Raw genomic sequence first — 17,683 nt, forward strand, 5'->3', positions numbered from 1 at the left:
CCCATCCCATCCCCAGCATTCCCGGGATGATTTCCCTTCATTTCCTCCCCAAAATCCCCCCAACACCCCCCATCCCCAGCATTCCCGGGATGATTTCCCTTCATTTCCTCCCCAAAATCCCCCCAACAACTCCCATCCCCATCCCCAGCATTCCCGGGATGATTTCCCTTCGTTTTCTCCCCAAAAACTGCCCCAAAATCCCCCCAACAACTCCCATCCCCAGCATTCCCAGGATGATTTCCCTTCATTTTCTCCCCAAAATCCCCCAACACCCCCCATCCCCAGCATTCCCGGGATGATTTCCCTTCATTTTCTCCCCAAAATCCCCCAACACCCCCCATCCCCAGCATTCCCGGGATGATTTCCCTTCATTTTCTCCCCAAAATCCCCCAACACCCCCCATCCCCAGCATTCCCGGGATGATTTCCCTTTGTTTCCTCCCCAAAATCCCCCCAACACCCCCCATCCCCAACCCCAGCATTCCCGGGATGATTTCCCTTCATTTTCTCTCCCCAAAATCCCCCCAACACCTCCCATCCCCAGCATTCCCGGGATGATTTCCCTTCATTTCCTCCCCAAAATCCCCCCAACACCCCCCATCCCCAGCATTCCCGGGATGATTTCCCTTCATTTTCTCCCCAAAATCCCCCCAACAGCTCCCATCCCCAGCATTCCCGGGATGATTTCCCTTCATTTTCTCCCCAAAATCTCCCATCCCCAACCCCAGCATTCCCGGGATGATTTCCCTTCATTTCCTCCCCAAAATCCCCCCAACACCTCCCATCCCCAGCATTCCCGGGTAATTTCCCTTGGTTTCCCCACAGAAAGTGCCCCAAACGCCCCCAGGAGCTCCGGGAGCGCGGCCGGCGCCGGGAAGAAGCCGGCGCTGCTGGGCAAGCGGCCGGGGCAGGCGCTGAGCCGGATGCTGCAGGCGCGGAGCCCGGCCCAGCCCAAAGCCGGCCCCGCGCTGAGCCGCCTCCGCGTCTTCCAGGGCCCCGACGACGACGACGACGAGGATGACGAGCACTGCTGGGAGATCAAAGGTCGGCGGCGGCTCCGGCACCGGGGCCGGAGCTGGGAATGCCCGTCCCGGGGTGGGGATCCGTGGGGACAGGATTCCCTCAGGGCCAGGGGGATTGGGTGGATTTATCCCGGGATAGGGATCAGTTTGGGACAGGATTCCCTCGGGGCCAGGGGATTGGGTGGATTTATCCCGGGATAGGGATCAGTTTGGGACAGGATTCCCTCAGGGCCAGGGGATTGGGTGGATTTATCCCGGGATGGGGATCCGTGGGGACAGGATTCCCTCAGGGCCGGGGGATTGGGTGGATTTATCCCGGGATAGGGATCCGTGGGGACAGGATTCCCTCAGGGCCAGGGGATTGGGTGGATTTATCCCGGGATAGGGATCAGTTTGGGACAGGATTCCCTCAGGGCCGGGGGGATTGGGTGGATTTATCCCGGGATAGGGATCAGTTTGGGACAGGATTCCCTCAGGGCCGGGGGATTGGGTGGATTTATCCCGGGATAGGGATCAGTTTGGGACAGGATTCCCTCAGGGCCGGGGGATTGGGTGGATTTATCCCGGGATAGGGATCAGTTTGGGACCGGATTCCCTCAGGGCCGGGGGATTGGGTGGATTTATCCCGGGATAGGGATCAGTTTGGGACAGGATTCCCTCAGGGCCGGGGGATTGGGTGGATTTATCCCGGGATAGGGATCCGTGGGGACAGGATTCCCTCAGGGCCAGGGGATTGGGTGGATTTATCCCGGGATAGGGATCAGTTTGGGACAGGATTCCCTCAGGCCCGGGGGATTGGGTGGATTTATCCCGGGATAGGGATCAGTTTGGGACAGGATTCCCTCAGGCCCAGGGGATTGGGTGGATTTATCCCGGGATAGGGATCAGTTTGGGACAGGATTCCCTCAGGGCCAGGGGATTGGAGTGGATTTATCCCGGGATAGGGATCCGTGGGGACAGGATTCCCTCAGGCCCAGGGGATTGGGTGGATTTATCCCGGGATAGGGATCAGTTTGGGACAGGATTCCCTCAGGGCCAGGGGATTGGGTGGATTTATCCCGGGATAGGGATCAGTTTGGGACAGGATTCCCTCAGGGCCAGGGGATTGGGTGGATTTATCCCGGGATAGGGATCAGTTTGGGACAGGATTCCCTCAGGGCCAGGGGATTGGGGTGGATTTATCCCGGGATAGGGATCAGTTTGGGACAGGATTCCCTCAGGGCCAGGGGATTGGGTGGATTTATCCCGGGATAGGGATCAGTTTGGGACAGGATTCCCTCGGGGCCAGGGGATTGGGTGGATTTATCCCGGGATAGGGATCAGTTTGGGACAGGATTCCCTCAGGGCCAGGGGATTTGGGGTGGGTTTATCCCGGGATAGGGATCAGTTTGGGACAGGATTCCCTCAGGGCCAGGGGGATTGGGTGGATTTATCCCGGGATAGGGATCAGTTTGGGACAGGATTCCCTCAGGGCCAGGGGATTGGAGTGGATTTATCCCGGGATAGGGATCCGTGGGGACAGGATTCCCTCAGGGCCAGGGGATTGGGTGGATTTATCCCGGGATAGGGATCAGTTTGGGACAGGATTCCCTCAGGGCCAGGGGGATTGGGTGGATTTATCCCGGGATAGGGATCCGTGGGGACAGGATTCCCTCAGCCCCTTTTGGAAGGCTGCCTTGTTTTATCCCAATTTTCCACGAACTTCCATTCCCAGCCCAGTTTTGGGGCCGATTTCTCCTTCAGGGAGCGGGAATCCCGGCTGTTGATGCTGCTGGGCTCTTCCAAACCCAACCCAAGTCTGGGGGATGAAATTCCTGACAGTTTCAAGTTGAAATTCCCGATGTTTTAAATATTCCTGCTCTTCCCGGAGTCGGATGTTTAAATACTCCTGACCTCAGCCTGGAAGGATTTCTTTTTCCCAACTTATCCCAATGCTTGGCCGGCCAAAAATTTGGGGAAACGGCGGACAGGGAGGAAAACGCTCTGCTTGAAAGGATGTGCCGGGGGGCCAATCTTCCAAAACCCCCGCTTGCCCCTTCGGAACGTTGTGCCGAGTGCTGACCTCCCCAGGAAACCGGAATTCTTCTCCTAAAAATGGCGTTTTGGGGGCGGGAGGGCTCTAAACGCTGAAAAATTGGGAGTTGGTTTGGGATCCTGCAGGGAAGAAAAAAAAAATTCCAGGTTGTGTGAATGGATAAATGCCACATCCAGCAGGGAATTTCCCGAGGTAAAATCCTAAATCCAGCTGAAAAAACAAAAAAAAACAAACTCACCTGGAGGTCCTGAGTGCTGGGAAAAACAAGGAATTATCCCAGATTTTAGTGGCCGGGGATCCCCTTGGGGCTGATCTGCCTGAGAATGGGAATTTCACGGGCTTTGTGCCGTCCTTTATCCGTCCCCAAAATCCCGCGGAAGCCTCGCTGCTGGCATTTGTTACCAGCCTCATCCCGGGAATTTGGGAGCGGAGCGTGAAATGGGCTCAGGAAAAGGGGAAAATGCGGAGAGCTGAGGTGGCTTGGCTGTAATTTAAGGATAAAATCCTGGGTTTAGGGATGTGGGGGCTGATCCCCGTGGATCAGCGTGGGTGGTTCTGCTCTGTGCTTCCCAAAATTCCCAGAATCTCTGGGTTTATTCCTTTCCTATGATCCCTCTGGGCATTTCCCAAAATTCCCAGAATCTCTGGGTTTATTCCTTCTCTGTGATCCCTGTGGGAATTTCCCAAAATTCCCAAAATCTCTGGGTTTATTCCCTCTCTGTGATCCCTGTGGGAATTTCCCAAAATTCCCAGAATCTCTGGGTTTATTCCCTCCCAGTGATCCCTCTGGGCATTTCCCAAAATTCCCAAAATCTCTGGGTTTATTCCCTCCCAGTGATCCCTCTGGGCATTTCCCAAAATTCCCAGAATCTCTGGGTTTATTCCCTCTCTGTGATCCCTGTGGGCATTTCCCAAAATTCCCAGAATCTCTGGGTTTATTCCCTCCCAGTGACCCCTCTGGGAATTCCCCAAAATTCCCAAAATCTCTGGGTTTATTCCCTCTCTGTGATCCCTGTGGGAATTCCCCAAAATTCCCAGAATCTCTGGGTTTATTCCCTCCCAGTGATCCCTGTAGGAATTCCCCAAAATTCCCAAAACCTCTGGGTTTATTCCCTCCCTGTGATCCCTGTGATCTCCCTGAAGGGGCTCCAGGAGAGCTGGAGAGGGATTTGGGATAAAGGATGGAATTCCAGGACACGGAATGGATTCAAACTGGAAAAAAGGGAATTTGGGTGGGATTTTGGGCAGGAATTCCTGCCTGGGAGGGAACGGGATGGAATTCCCAGAGCGGCAGTGGCTGCCCCTGGAAGTGCCCGAGGAAAACGGGAGAAAGGAAATTCCAGGGAAACCCGGGAGCTGCTTGCAGTCCCTGAAGGGGCTCCAGGAGAGCTGCAGAGGGATTTGGGATGAGGGCTGGAATTCCAGCACACAGGGAATGCTTTGGAGCTGGAGGAAGGTGGATTTCGGTGGGATTTTGAGCAGGAATTCCTGCCTGGGAGGCTGGGGAGGGGCTGGGCTGGAATTCCGCAGAGCAGCTGTGGCTGCTCCATCCCCGGAAATGCAGAAATCCCGGGAACGTGACGAGCTTTAACTTCACCCCGAACCCCAAATTTTGGGGGATTCCCGGCGGCGGCCGCAGCGGGAAGAGCTCGGTCCCCCCGGAACTCTTTCCCGGGAGTCCCTGGCGCGGCTGCCCCCGTCGCTCCCCGTCTCCCCGTGTCCTTCCCGGCAGCCGCGCCCTGCTTGCCCCTGGGGGGCGAGTCGAACCCCAAAGTACTGACAGGCTCCGTAAAGTTTTGCCCCCAGAGGACCCCGAGACGAGGCAGGTGGTGGAGAAGCTGGCGCGGTTCGTGGCCGAGGGCGGCCCCCAGCTGGAGAAGGTGGCCATGGAGGACTACAAGGATAATCCCGCTTTCTCGTGAGCTCGGGGGGGTTCTCTCCGGGAAACGGGGGGCTGTGCCCGGGAAAAGGGGGAGAGGGGTCGGGGGGTCCTGTCCTGGGACGGGGGAGGTGGGGGGCGTTGTTCCTGCCTGGGGGGGGAAAGGTTTGGGGTTTGGTGGGGAAAGGTTTGGGGTTGAGGGGGAAAGGTTTGGGGTTTGAGGGGGAAAAAGGTTGGGGTTGAGGGGGAAAAGTTTGGGGTTTGATGGGGGAAAGGTTTGGGGTTTGATGGGGAAAAAGGTTGGGGTTGAGTGGGGAAAAAGGTTGGGGTTGAGTGGGGAAAAAGGTTGGGGTTGAGTGGGGAAAGGTTTGGGGTTTGATGGGGAAAGGTTTGGGGTTGATGGGGAAAGGTTTGGGGTTGAGTGGGGAAAGGTTTGGGGTTGATGGGAAAGGTTTGGGGTTGAGTGGGGAAAGGTTTGGGGTTGAGGGGGAAAGGTTTGGGGTTTGATGGGGAAAGGTTTGGGGTTGAGTGGGGAAAGGTTTGGGGTTTGAGGGGAAAAAGGTTGGGGTTGAGGGGGAAAGGTTTGGGGTTGAGGGGAAAGGTTTGGGGTTGATGGGGAAAGGTTTGGGGTTTGGTGGGGAAAGGTTTGGGGTTTGAGGGGAAAGGTTTGGGGTTTGAGGGGAAAGGTTTGGGGTTTGGTGGGGAAAGGTTTGGGGTTTGGTGGGGAAAGGTTTGGGGTTTGAGGGGAAAGGTTTGGGGTTGAGTGGGGAAAGGTTTGGGGTTGATGGGGGAAAAAGTTTGGGGTTGAGGGGGGAAAAAGTTTGGATTTGATGGGGTAAAGTTTGGGGTTGAGTGGGGAAAGGTTTGGATTTGAGTGGGGAAAGGTTTGGGTTCATTGTTCTTCCCTGAGGGGGAGAGCTTCGGATATTAAAGGGGAAGAGTTTGGGTTTGAGGAGGGAGAAAGGTTTGGGGTTGATGGGAAAGGTTTGGGGTTGATGGGAAAGGTTTGGGGTTTGAGGGGGAAAGGTTTGGGGTTTGATGGGGAAAGGTTTGGGGTTGAGGGGAAAGGTTTGGGGTTTGAGGGGAAAGGTTCGGGGTTTGATTTGGAAAGGTTTGGGGTTTGAGGAGAAAGGTTTGGGGTTGAGGGGGAAAGGTTTGGGGTTTGGGGGGGAAAGGTTTGGGGTTTGGTGGGGAAAGGTTTGGGGTTTGATGGGGAAAGGTTTGGGGTTTGGGGGGGAAAGGTTTGGGGTTTGGTGGGGAAAGGTTTGGGGTTGAGTGGGGAAAGGTTTGGGGTTTGATGGGGAAAGGTTTGGGGTTGAGTGGGGAAAGGTTTGGGGTTGAGTGGGGAAAGGTTTGGGGTTGATGGGAAAGGTTTGGGGTTTGAGGGGAAAGGTTTGGGGTTGATGGGAAAGGTTTGGGGTTGAGTGGGGAAAGGTTTGGGGTTGATGGGAAAGGTTTGGGGTTTGAGGGGGAAAGGTTTGGGGTTGAGTGGGGAAAGGTTTGGGGTTGAGGGGGAAAGGTTTGGGGTTGAGTGGGGAAAGGTTTGGGGTTGAGGGGGAAAGGTTTGGGGTTTGATGGGGAAAGGTTTGGGGGTTGAGTGGGGAAAGGTTTGGGGTTTGAGGGAAAAAGGTTGGGGTTGAGGGGGAAAGGTTTGGGGTTGAGGGGAAAGGTTTGGGGTTGATGGGGAAAGGTTTGGGGTTTGATGGGGAAAGGTTTGGGGTTTGGTGGGGAAAGGTTTGGGGTTGAGTGGGGAAAGGTTTGGGGTTGAGTGGGGAAAGGTTTGGGGTTGATGGGAAAGGTTTGGGGTTGAGTGGGGAAAGGTTTGGGGTTGAGGGGGAAAGGTTTGGGGTTTGATGGGGAAAGGTTTGGGGTTGAGTGGGGAAAGGTTGGGGTTTGAGGGGAAAAAGGTTGGGGTTGAGGGGAAAGGTTTGGGGTTGAGGGGAAAGGTTTGGGGGTTGATGGGGAAGGTTGGGGTTTGATGGGAAGGTTTGGGGTTTGGTGGGGAAAGGTTTGGGGTTTGAGGGGAAAGGTTTGGGGTTTGGTGGGGAAGGTTTGGGGTTTGGTGGGGAAGGTTTGGGGTTTGAGGGGAAGGTTTGGGGTTTGAGGGGAAAGGTTTGGGGTTTGAGGGGGAAGGTTTGGGGTTTGAGGGGAAGGTTTGGGGTTGATGGGGAAGGGGGGGGTGTGGGGTTTGGTGGGGGAGGTGGGGTTTGGGTGGGGGGGGAAGGTTTGGGGTTTGAGGGGAAGGTTTGGGTTGTGGGGAAGGTGGGTGTGGGGTTTGGGTTGTGGGAAGGTTTGGGGTTTGGTGGGGAAGGTTGGGGTTTGGGGGGGGTGTGGGGTTGTGGGGGAAGGTTTGGGGGTTTGTGGGGAAGGTTTGGGGTGATGGGGAAGGTGTGGGGTTGAGGGGGGAAGGTTTGGGGTTTGGTGGGGAAGGTTGGGGTTTGGTGGGGAAGGTTTGGGGGTTGAGGGGGAAAGGTTTGGGGTTGAGGGGGAAAGGTTTGGGGTTGATGGGGAAAAGTTTGGATTTTAAGGGTGAAAAGTTGGGATTAGTGGTTTATTTTTCCCTGTGAGGAGGCAAAGTTTGGATTTGAGGAGGGAAAAAAATTTGGGTTCCTTGTTCCTCCCTGTGAGGGGAAAATTGGGAATTTGAGGGGGGAAAAGTTTGGGTTCATCCTTTGTTCTTCCCTGAGGGGAAAAAGGTTTGGATTTGAGGGATGGAAAAGCTTTTGAGTCCCAGCCCTGGTGGGCAGAGAATTCCTCCTAAATTCCCCTTCAGGCAACAAAAATTTCGATGCAAATCCATGGATTACAACTCCACCAAAACCTAACTCCACGTTTTAGGTGGATTCTGAGAAGTTCCTCCATTTTTCCATGTGGCAATTTGGATAATTATCCCTATTTTTTTTTTCTCCCTCTCTTTTCCAGGTTTTTACATGATAAGAACAGCCGGGAATTCCTTTACTACAGGAAGAAAGTGGCAGAAATAAGGAAAGAAAATCAAAATTCCCAGGCAGCCTCTTCCCAAAAAGGTAATTCCCACTAAAACCTGGGGAATGGGAACAGTACAAAGGGAAATTTGGGAATTTTTTGGGGACTGGGATGAAAATTTGGCTGCCTGGAAAGACAAATTCCCAACTGGAAGGAGAATCAAATCCTTCTGCCAAAAAATCTGAATCCCCAAATCCTGAATCCCTGGGATTTTCAATGAGTTTTTTCCTTGTAGTGGTCAAAAATATTCCAAAAGAATTCCCCAGCAAGGAAAATTTGGGGGAATTTTTTTCTTAATTTTTGCTGGTCTTGATTGGGGCGGCCAAATTCCCAGGTGAGGTTTGGGGGTTTTCCAAAGGATTTCCTGTTGTTCCTGGGTCGCTCCGGGGCAAAATCCGGAACCGTGGATAATCCTGGGTGGTTTGATCCTGTGGGAAAGTGCCTGAGAAAGGGGAAAAAAACCCCAAAATTTGTGATTCCGGGTGGTTTAAACCTATGGAAAAATGCCTGGCACGTGGAAATGTCCGACACCTTGAAAAATGGCTTGTGCTGAGTGTTTGAATCCCGTGTAAAAACTGGGATTTGGGAACCCGAAGCTGCTTTGTCTCGTCTCTCCCGCCCCTTCTCCCCAAAGCTGGGTTTAAACTGAAGGTTTTGTGCTGTTGAACTGTTCCTTTAAACCCGGCTTTGGGCCTCACTGGGGTCCTTAGGCCCCGTCCCTGCTCCCAAACTCGGGTTTAAACTGAAGTTTTTGTGGTTTGAACTGATTTTGTGCCAATATTCCCCTTTAAACCCGGCTTTGGGCCTCACTGGGGTCCTTAGGCCCCGTCCCTGCTCCCAAACTCGGGTTTAAACTGAAGTTTTTGTGGTTTGAACTGATTTTGTGCCAATATTCCCCTTTAAACCCGGCTTTGGGCCTCACTGGGGTCCTTAGGCCCCGTCCCTGCTCCCAAATTTGGGTTTAAACTGATGGGTTTGTACCAGTTCCCCCCTTTAAACCCGACTCCAGTCCCCACCGGGTCCTTAGGCCCCGTCCCCGCTCCCAAACTCGGGTTTAAACTGATGGTTTTGCATTTTGAACTGTTTCTTTGTGCCAATTGTCCCCTTTAAACCCAACTCTAGTCCCCACTGGGGTCCTTAGGGTGGGTTAAACCCCATCCCTGCTCCCAAACTTGGGTTTAAACTGATGATTTTGTACCAATTCCCCCTTTAAACCCAACTCTAGTCCCCGCTGGGGTCCTTAGGGTGGGTTAAACCCCGTCCCCGCTCCCAAACTCGGGTTTAAACTGATGATTTTGCATTTTGAACTGTTTCTTTGTGCCAGTTCTCCCCTTTAAACCCGACTCTAGTCCCCACCGGGTCCTTAGGCCTCATCCCCGCTCCCAAACTCGGGTTTAAACTGATGGTTTTGCATTTTGAACTGTTTCTTTGTGCCAGTTCCCCCCTTTAAACCCGACTCTAGTCCCCGCCGGGTCCTTAGGCCCCGTCCCCGCTCCCAAACTCGGGTCTAAAAGTGCTGCATTTCCTCGATTTAACTCTTCCTTTGTACCGATTCTCCTCCTTTAAACCCGACTTTAGGCCTGGCTGGGGTCCTCAGGCCGGGTTAGGCTGGGCTGGGGTGAGCTGGGCCCAGGATTAATCCCTGCCTAAAGTTTCCCCCCCAGCCGACCAGGAGACGCGGGCGGCGGCCGAGAGACTGGCGCAGGTCGTGGCCGCGGGGGGGCCGCAGGTGGAGGCCATGGCCCTGCACGGCAACAGGGACAACCCGGCCTTCAGGTGGGGAGAATTCCCGCTTTGCGGGGTTGTTGGTTTTGCCGGGAATTTCCAGGGAATTCCCGGGGGGGAATGGTGGGAATGCCGAGGTTGTTTTGGAGCGGTGCGAGTTGGGGCACTCGGGTTTGGGGGGTTGTGGTGGGAGCTTTGGCCCGCAGAGCGGCAGGGGCAGCCCCGCCTTCGCGTGGGGACAGCTCCTGATTTTTGGGGCTCCTTCCCGGGGGATTCCCGGGGAATTCTCTGGGGGTTCCCGGGGAATTCTCTGGGGGTTCCCGGGGAATTCTCTGGGGGTTCACGGGGGATTCCCGGGGAATTCTCTGGGAGTTCACGGGGGATTCCCGGGGAATTCTCTGGGGATTCCCGGGGAATTCTCTGGGGGTTTCCGGGGAATTCCCGGGGAATTCTCTGGGGGTTCACCAGGAATTCCCGGGGAATTCTCTGGGGGTTCACGGGGGATTCCCAGGGAATTCTCTGGGGGTTCACCGGGAATTCCCGGGGAATTCTCTGGGGGTTCATGGGGAGTTCTCTGGGGGTTCCCGGGGAATTCTCTGGGGGTTGACGGGGAATTCTCTGGGGGTTCCCGGGAAATTCTCTGGGGGTTCCCGGGGAATTCCCAGGGAATTCTCTGGGGGTTCCCGGGGAATTCTCTGGGGGTTCCCGGGGAATTCCCGGGGAATTCTCTGGGGGTTCCCGGGGAATTCCCTGGGAATTCTCTGGGGGTTCACGGGGAATTCTGAGGCTGCGGTTCTGGAGCGGTGCGAGGTGAGGTGCTCGGCTTTGGGGTGCAGAGGGGGCTGAGGTGGGAGCTCTGTCTTCCAGAACCAAAGGGACGTGGCTGCCTTCGGGTGCAGCGCATTCCTGCCTTTTGGGGCTTTTTTTCCATGGAATTCCCAGTGGGGAAAGTTGCGGGAATTCTGAGTTTATTGGGACACGGTGCCAAGAGTTGAGGGGCTCAGGTTCGGGGTGCGGAGGAGGGACAGCGGAGAGATCCCTGCCCCCAGTGCAGCGCCTTCCTGCTTTTCCCTTGTTTTTATGGAATTGTGATCCGCCGATCCCGGTGGAAGCTGCGCTGGCTGCGGGGATACACGGGATGGTGCTGGAGAGCTGGGAATGCTCTGGGAAAATGCCCTGGGAATTGCGGGAAGGAAAAAGCCAGTGCTGGATCCCGGCCTTGGAGAGCTGGGAATGCTCTGGAAAAATGCCCTGGGAATTGCAGGAAGGAAAATTCCTGAGGGAACTGCTGGATCCCAGCCCTAGAGAGCTGGGAATGCTCTGGGAATGTTCTGAGCATTCCAGGAAGGAAAATTCCTGAGGGAACTGCTGGATCCCAGCCCTAGAGAGCTGGGAATCCTCTGGGAATGTTCTGAGCATTCCAGGAAGGAAAATTCCTGAGGGAACTGCCGGATCCCAGCTCTGAGACTGACTGGGAATGCTCTGGGAGTTGCAGGAAGGAAAATTCCTGAGGGAACTGTGCTGGATCCCAGCCTTGGAGAGCTCTGGGAATGCTCTGAGCATTCCAGGCAGGAATTCCACAGCTGGACCCCAGCCCTGGGAACGCTGGCGCCGTTCCCGGCGGGAATTCCGGGCTGACCGTCGCGGTGTTCTCGCAGGTTCCTGTACGAGCCCCACAGCAAAGGGCACCGCTACTACCGCCAGAAGCTGGAGGAGTTCCGCCGGGCCCGCGCTGCCCCCGGCAATCCCCCTTTTCCCGGGAATCCCCCTTTTCCCGGGAATCCCCCTTTTCCCGGGAACCCCCCTTTTCCCGGCAATCCCCCTTTCCCGGGAGATTCCGGCCTCAAACGCAAAACCAGCCCCGAGGCTTCTCCCTCCCCTCTGGGCTTCCCTGCCGCGCCCGTGCCCATCCCGCCGCCTGTGCCCGTTCCCTCCGCCCCGGTTCCTTCAGCCTCGCCTTGCCCATCCTCCTCCTCCTCCTCCTCCTCCTCCTCCTCCTCCGCGGATCATCCCGCGCCCGTCCCCATCCCGAAGCCCGCTCCGATGAATCCCGCCGCCGGGCCGGGCAGCAGCAAGAAGAAGAGGAAGAGCCGGTGGGGGCCCGAGGAGGAGAAGGTGGAGCTGCCCCTGCCGCAGCTGGCGCAGCAGCTGGATTGCCCCTCTCCCCTCTCAGGTCAGCGCCGGGCTGGGCTCCCGCGGGGCCGGGCAATTCCCGAGTTTTGGGGTGGTGGGTTTTCCCGGGAATTCCCAGGGAAAAGGCGTGGGGATGCTGAGTTTGAATTGCGGTTTTGCCGGGAGTTGAGGGGCTGAGATTTGGGGTGCAGAGGGGCTGAGGTGGGAGCAGAACAATAGGGAGAATCCTGTCTTCAGTTCAGGAAATTCCGGAATTTTTGGGGTTAGTTTTCCAAGGAATTCCCAGGGAAGTTTGTGGGAATTCTGAGCTTGAATTGCGGTTTTACTGGGAGTTGTGGGGCTGAGGTTTGGGGGAGATCTCTGCCTTCAGTTCAGGCAATTCTTGATTTTTGGGGCTTCTTTTCCCAGGGAATTCCCGGGAATTTTGTCAGCCCTGGCAGTCTCCACACAAAACCTGGGATCAGGATTAATTCCCACTTTTCTGGGGCTGGTTTGGCCTCACCTGAGGAGAGAATTCCTCGGTAAAAAAAAAAAACAAAGAGGATTTCGGGGGCGGATTTTGGCCCAATCTGGGAATTCTCAGCTCTGATGAGGAAGGAGCTGCTCCTCCCCCTCCTGCAATTCCCAAATCCCTCCAGATTCGGCTCCCAAAACCCCCAAAAATCCTTCGGGAATTTCAACCCCCCCTCCTGGAATCACCCACAGCCCGGCCGGGCTGAGGAAAAGAACAACGAGACAATCCTAAAACTCCTTCCCGAGCAGCAATTCCGTTGGTTTTTTTTTTTCCCCGCCCCCCATCTCCCGGATTTTTCCCAAGGTTTTTTCCCTGTTCTTGCCCCTGCAGTTCAGGACCTGAAGGGTCTGGGGTACGAGAAGGGCAAACCCGTGGGGCTGGTGGGAGTCACGGAGCTCTCCGAGGCGCAGAAGAAGCAGCTGAAGGAGCAGCAGGAGGTGATTCCCCCCAAAATCCTCCCCCGGTTCCTTCCTGGGGCGAAACCAAAGGTTTTCCCGCCTTCCAATCCCGTTTTTCCCGGGCGGAACCCCCTTTGTCCAAATCCTGGTTTTGCTGGGCCGAATCCCGTTTCTCCCCGTTCCCAATCCCGTTTTCCCGGGGACAAATCCCATTTTTCCCAATCCCGTTTTTCCCTGGGATATGGCCCGTTTTTCCTGGGACAAATCCCATTTCTCCCCATCCCGATCCCATTTTCCCCAGGACAAAGCCCATTTTTCCCAGGCTGAATCCCATTTTTCCCTGGGACAAATCCCATTTTCCCCAGGACAAAGCCCATTTGTCCCGGGCTGAATCCCATTTTTATGGATCCCATTTTCCCCAATCCCATTTCTCCCTGTTCCCAATCCCGTTTTTCTCCAGGACAAATCCCTTTTTTCCTGGGACAAATCCCGTTTTTCCCAATCCTGTTTTTCCCCATTTCTAATCCTGTTTTTCCCAGGCTGAATCCCATTTTTATGAATCCCATTTTTCCCAATCCCGTTGTCCCCGTTCCCAATCCCATTTTTGCCATTCCAATCCCGTTTTCCCCGTCCCCATCCCGTTTTCCCCGTTCCAATCCCATTTTCCCCGTTCCAATCCCATTTTCCCCGTCCCCCATCCCATTTTCCCCATCCCCCATCCCATTTTCCCTGTTCCCCATCCCATTTTCCCCATTCCCCATCCCGTTTTCCCCATTCCCAATCCCGTTTTCCCCTTTCCCAATCCCGTTTCTCCCCATCCCCAATCCCGTTTCTCCCCATCCCAATCCCGTTTCTCCCCGTCCCCATCCCGTTTCTCCCCGTCCCCATCCCGTTTCTCCCCGTCCCCATCCCGTTTCTCCCCGTCCCCATCCCGTTTCTCCCCGTCCCCATCCCGTTTCTCCCCGTCCCCATCCCGTTTCTCCCCGTCCCCATCCCGTTTCTCCCCGTCCCCAATCCCGTTTTCCCCGTCCCCAATCCCGTTTTCCCCGTCCCCAATCCCGTTTCTCCCCGTCCCCATCCCATTTTCCCCATTCCCCATCCCGTTTTCCCCATCCCGTTTTTCCCCGTCCCCATCCCGTTTCTCCCCGTCCCCATCCCGTTTCTCCCCGTCCCCATCCCGTTTCTCCCCGTCCCCATCCCGTTTCTCCCCGTCCCCATCCCGTTTCTCCCCGTCCCCATCCCGTTTCTCCCCGTCCCCATCCCATTTTCCCCGTCCCCATCCCGTTTCTCCCCGTCCCCATCCCGTTTCTCCCCGTTCCCCATCCCGTTTCTCCCCGTCCCCATCCCGTTTTCCCCATCCCGTTTTCCCCATCCCGTTGTCCCCATCCCATTTTCCCCGTCCCCATCCCGTTTCTCCCCGTTCCCCATCCCGTTTCTCCCCGTGCCCGCGCAGATGCAGCAGATGTACGACATGATCATGAAGCACAAGCGCGCCATGCAGGAGATGCAGCTGCTGTGGGAGCGCGCGCTGCAGCAGCACCAGCACGGCTACGACAGCGACGAGGAGGTGGACAGCGAGCTGGGCACCTGGGAGCACCGCCTGCGCCGCATGGAGATGGACAAGACCCGGGGTGAGCTGCGATTCCGGGATTCCGGGGGGGAATTGTGTCCCGGGGAGCACGGCCTGCGCCGCATGGAGATGGACAAGACCAGAGGTACGCTGGGATTCCGGGATTCCGGGGGGGAATTGTGTCCCGGGGAGCACAGCCTGCGCCGCATGGAGATGGACAAGACCAGAGGTACGCTGGGATTCCGGGATTCCTGGGGGGAATTGTGTCCCTGGGAGCGCGGCCTGCGCCGCATGGAGATGGACAAGACCAGAGGTACGCTGGGATTCCGGGATTCCGGGGGGGAATTGTGTCCCTGGGAGCGCGGCCTGCGCCACATGGAGATGGACAAGACCCGGGGTGAGCTGCAATTCCGGGATTCCTGGGATTAATTCCATTCCTGGGGGGGAATTGTGTCCCCGGGAGCGCCGCCTGCGCCGCATGGAGATGGATGAGACCAGAGGTACGTTGGGATTCCGGGATTCCTGGGATTAATTCCATTCCTGGGGGGAATTGTGTCCCCGGGAGCACGGCCTGCGCCGCATGGAGATGGACAAGACCAGAGGTACGCTGGGATTCCGGGATTCCGGGGGTTAATTCCGTTCCTGGGGGGAATTGTGTCCCCGGGAGCGCAGCCTGCGCCGCATGGAGATGGACAAGACCCGGGGTGAGCTGCGATTCCGGGATTCCTGGGATTAATTCCATCCCTGGGGGGAATTGTGTCCCCGGGAGCGCGGCCTGCGCCGCACGGAGATGGACAAGACCCGGGGTGAGCTGCGATTCCGGGATTCCGGGGGGGAATTCCATCCCTGGGGGGAATTGTGTCCCCGGGAGCGCGGCCTGCGCCGCACGGAGATGGACAAGACCAGAGGTACGCTGGGATTCCGGGATTCCGGGGGGGAATTGTGTCCCTGGGAGCACCGCCTGCGCCGCATGGAGATGGACAAGACCAGAGGTACGTTGGGATTCCGGGGGGGAATTCCATTCCTGGGGGGAATTGTGTCCCTGGGAGCGCCGCCTGCGCCGCATGGAGATGGACAAGACCAGAGGTACGCTGGGATTCCGGGATTCCGGGGGGGAATTGTGTCCCCGGGAGCACCGCCTGCGCCGCATGGAGATGGACAAGACCAGAGGTACGCTGGGATTCCGGGATTCCGGGGGGGAATTGTGTCCCTGGGAGCACGGCCTGCGCCGCATGGAGATGGACAAGACCAGAGGTACGCTGGGATTCCGGGGATTCCTGGGTGGAATTCCATTCCTGGGGGGAATTGTGTCCCTGGGAGCACCGCCTGCGCCGCATGGAGATGGACAAGACCCGGGGTGAGCTGCGATTCCGGGATTCCGGGGGGGAATTGTGTCCCCGGGAGCGCGGCCTGCGCCACATGGAGATGGATGAGACCAGAGGTACGCTGGGATTCCGGGATTCCTGGGATTAATTCCATTCCTGGGAGGAATTGTGTCCCCGGGAGCACGGCCTGCGCCGCATGGAGATGGACAAGACCAGAGGTACGTTGGGATTCCGGGATTCCGGGGGGGAATTGTGTCCCTGGGAGCACGGCCTGCGCCGCATGGAGATGGACAAGACCCGGGGTGAGCTGTGATTCCGGGATTCCGGGGGGGAATTGTGTCCCCGGGAGCGCCGCCTGCGCCGCATGGAGATGGACAAGACCAGAGGTACGCTGGGATTCCGGGATTCCGGGGGGGAATTGTGTCCCTGGGAGCGCCGCCTGCGCCGCATGGAGATGGACAAGACCCGGGGTGAGCTGCGATTCCGGGATTCCGGGGGGGAATTCCATTCCTGGGGGGAATTGTGTCCCCGGGAGCGCGGCCTGCGCCGCATGGAGATGGACGAGACCAGAGGTACGTTGGGATTCCGGGATTCCTGGGATTAATTCCGTCCCTGGGGGGAATTGTGTCCCCGGGAGCACGGCCTGCGCCGCACGGAGATGGACGAGACCAGAGGTACGTTGGGATTCCTGAGGGGAATTGTGTCGAGTTCCATCCCGGAGCATTCCAGAGGCGGAATTCTGTCGCTGTCCTGCTGGAGCGGGAGCTGCAGGGACAATCCCATCCCATGGATCCCATCCCGTCCTCGTGGGTCGGGCGCTGCGGGGACAATCCCTCCCGGGATGCTCCACCGAGCCCAAGGAATCCTTCACTCGTGTTCTCTCCAGGATTTTTCAGCCTGGGGGGATCTCCCCGGGCATTCCCGGGAGTTTCTGTCCTCCTGGAATTCTCCGTGGTTTATTTTGGGATCTCCCCGGCCATTCCCAGGAGTTTCTGTCCTCCTGGGGCTCTCCGTGGTTTATTCTGGGATGTCCCCGGCCCTTCCTGGGAAGCCCTGGGATTCTCCGTGGTTTCTCGGGGATCTCCCCGGGCATTCCCGGGAAGCCGTGGTGCTCCCCGTGGTTTCTCCGGGATCTCCCCGGGCATTCCCGGGAAGCCGTGGTGCTCCCCGTGGTTTCTCCGGGATCTCCCTGGGCATTCCCGGGAAGCCGTGGTGTTCTCCGTGGTTTCTCCGGGATATTCCCGGGAAGCCGTGGTGTTCCCCGTGGTTTCTCCAGGATCTCCCCGGCGTTCCCGGGAAGCGCTGGTGCTCCCCGTGGTTTCTCCGGGATCTCCCTGGCGTTCCCGGGAAGCCGTGGTGCTCTCCGTGGTTTCTCCGGGATCTCCCGGGCGTTCCCGGGAAGCCGTGGTGCTCCCCATGGTTTCTCCGGGATCTCCCCGGGCATTCCCGGGAAGCCGTGGTGCTCCCCGTGGTTTCTCCGGGATCTCCCGGGCGTTCCCGGGAAGCCGTGGTGTTCTCCGTGGTTTCTCCGGGATCTCCCCGGCGTTCCCGGGAAGCCGTGGTGTTCTCCGTGGTTTCTCCGGGATCTCCCCGGCGTTCCCGGGAAGCCGTGGTGCTCCCCGTGGTTTCTCCGGGATCTCCCCGGCGTTCCCGGGAAGCCGTGGTGCTCTCTGTGGTTTCTCCGGGATCTCCCCGGGCATTCCCGGGAAGCCGTGGTGCTCTCCGTGGTTTCTCCGGGATATTCCCGGGAAGCCGTGGTGCTCCCCGTGGTTTCTCCGGGATCTCCCCGGCGTTCCCGGGAAGGCCGCGGCCGACGCGCGCTGTGTTCGCAGAGTGGGCCGAGCAGCTGACGCAGATGGGCCGCGGCAAACATTTCATCGGCGACTTCCTCCCTCCCGACGAGCTGGAGAAGTTCATGGAGACCTTCAAGGCCCTCAAGGTGAGCCCTCCTGCCATCCCGGGATCCCGCCGCCGCCAACCGGAGCAGCTTCCCGCGCTTTTCCTGGGAACCCCGGGGGGAGATTCCTGCCCTGGGTGGGCGCGGGCTGGGATTCCCCAGAGATCCAGCCCGGGAAGCGTCCGGGGAAAGTTCGGAGCG

General features: G+C 57.6%; 1 protein-coding gene across 2 annotated transcripts in view; it reads left to right on the forward strand.

The window, feature by feature from the left end:
- Positions 1 to 17,683, forward strand: part of SUGP1 (SURP and G-patch domain containing 1) — a 28,275-nt gene that overhangs the window by 4,960 nt on the left and 5,632 nt on the right. The window contains exons 4-11 of one of the 2 annotated variants that reach the window (XM_066205611.1): positions 825 to 1,043; positions 4,851 to 4,974; positions 7,858 to 7,961; positions 9,573 to 9,696; positions 11,304 to 11,818; positions 12,623 to 12,729; positions 14,144 to 14,321; positions 17,418 to 17,524. In XM_066205611.1, the coding sequence (XP_066061708.1) occupies positions 825 to 1,043; positions 4,851 to 4,974; positions 7,858 to 7,961; positions 9,573 to 9,696; positions 11,304 to 11,818; positions 12,623 to 12,729; positions 14,144 to 14,321; positions 17,418 to 17,524 (1,478 nt within the window). The remainder of the gene's footprint in view (positions 1 to 824; positions 1,044 to 4,850; positions 4,975 to 7,857; positions 7,962 to 9,572; positions 9,697 to 11,303; positions 11,819 to 12,622; positions 12,730 to 14,143; positions 14,322 to 17,417; positions 17,525 to 17,683) is intronic. The other variant, XM_066205612.1, reaches the window with a different exon arrangement.

This window comes from Chamaea fasciata, unplaced genomic scaffold, assembly GCF_029207755.1.
Source record: "Chamaea fasciata isolate MVZ Bird 193981 ecotype frontalis unplaced genomic scaffold, bChaFas1.0.hap1 SCAF_28, whole genome shotgun sequence".
NCBI classification, from domain to species: domain Eukaryota; kingdom Metazoa; phylum Chordata; class Aves; order Passeriformes; family Sylviidae; genus Chamaea; species Chamaea fasciata.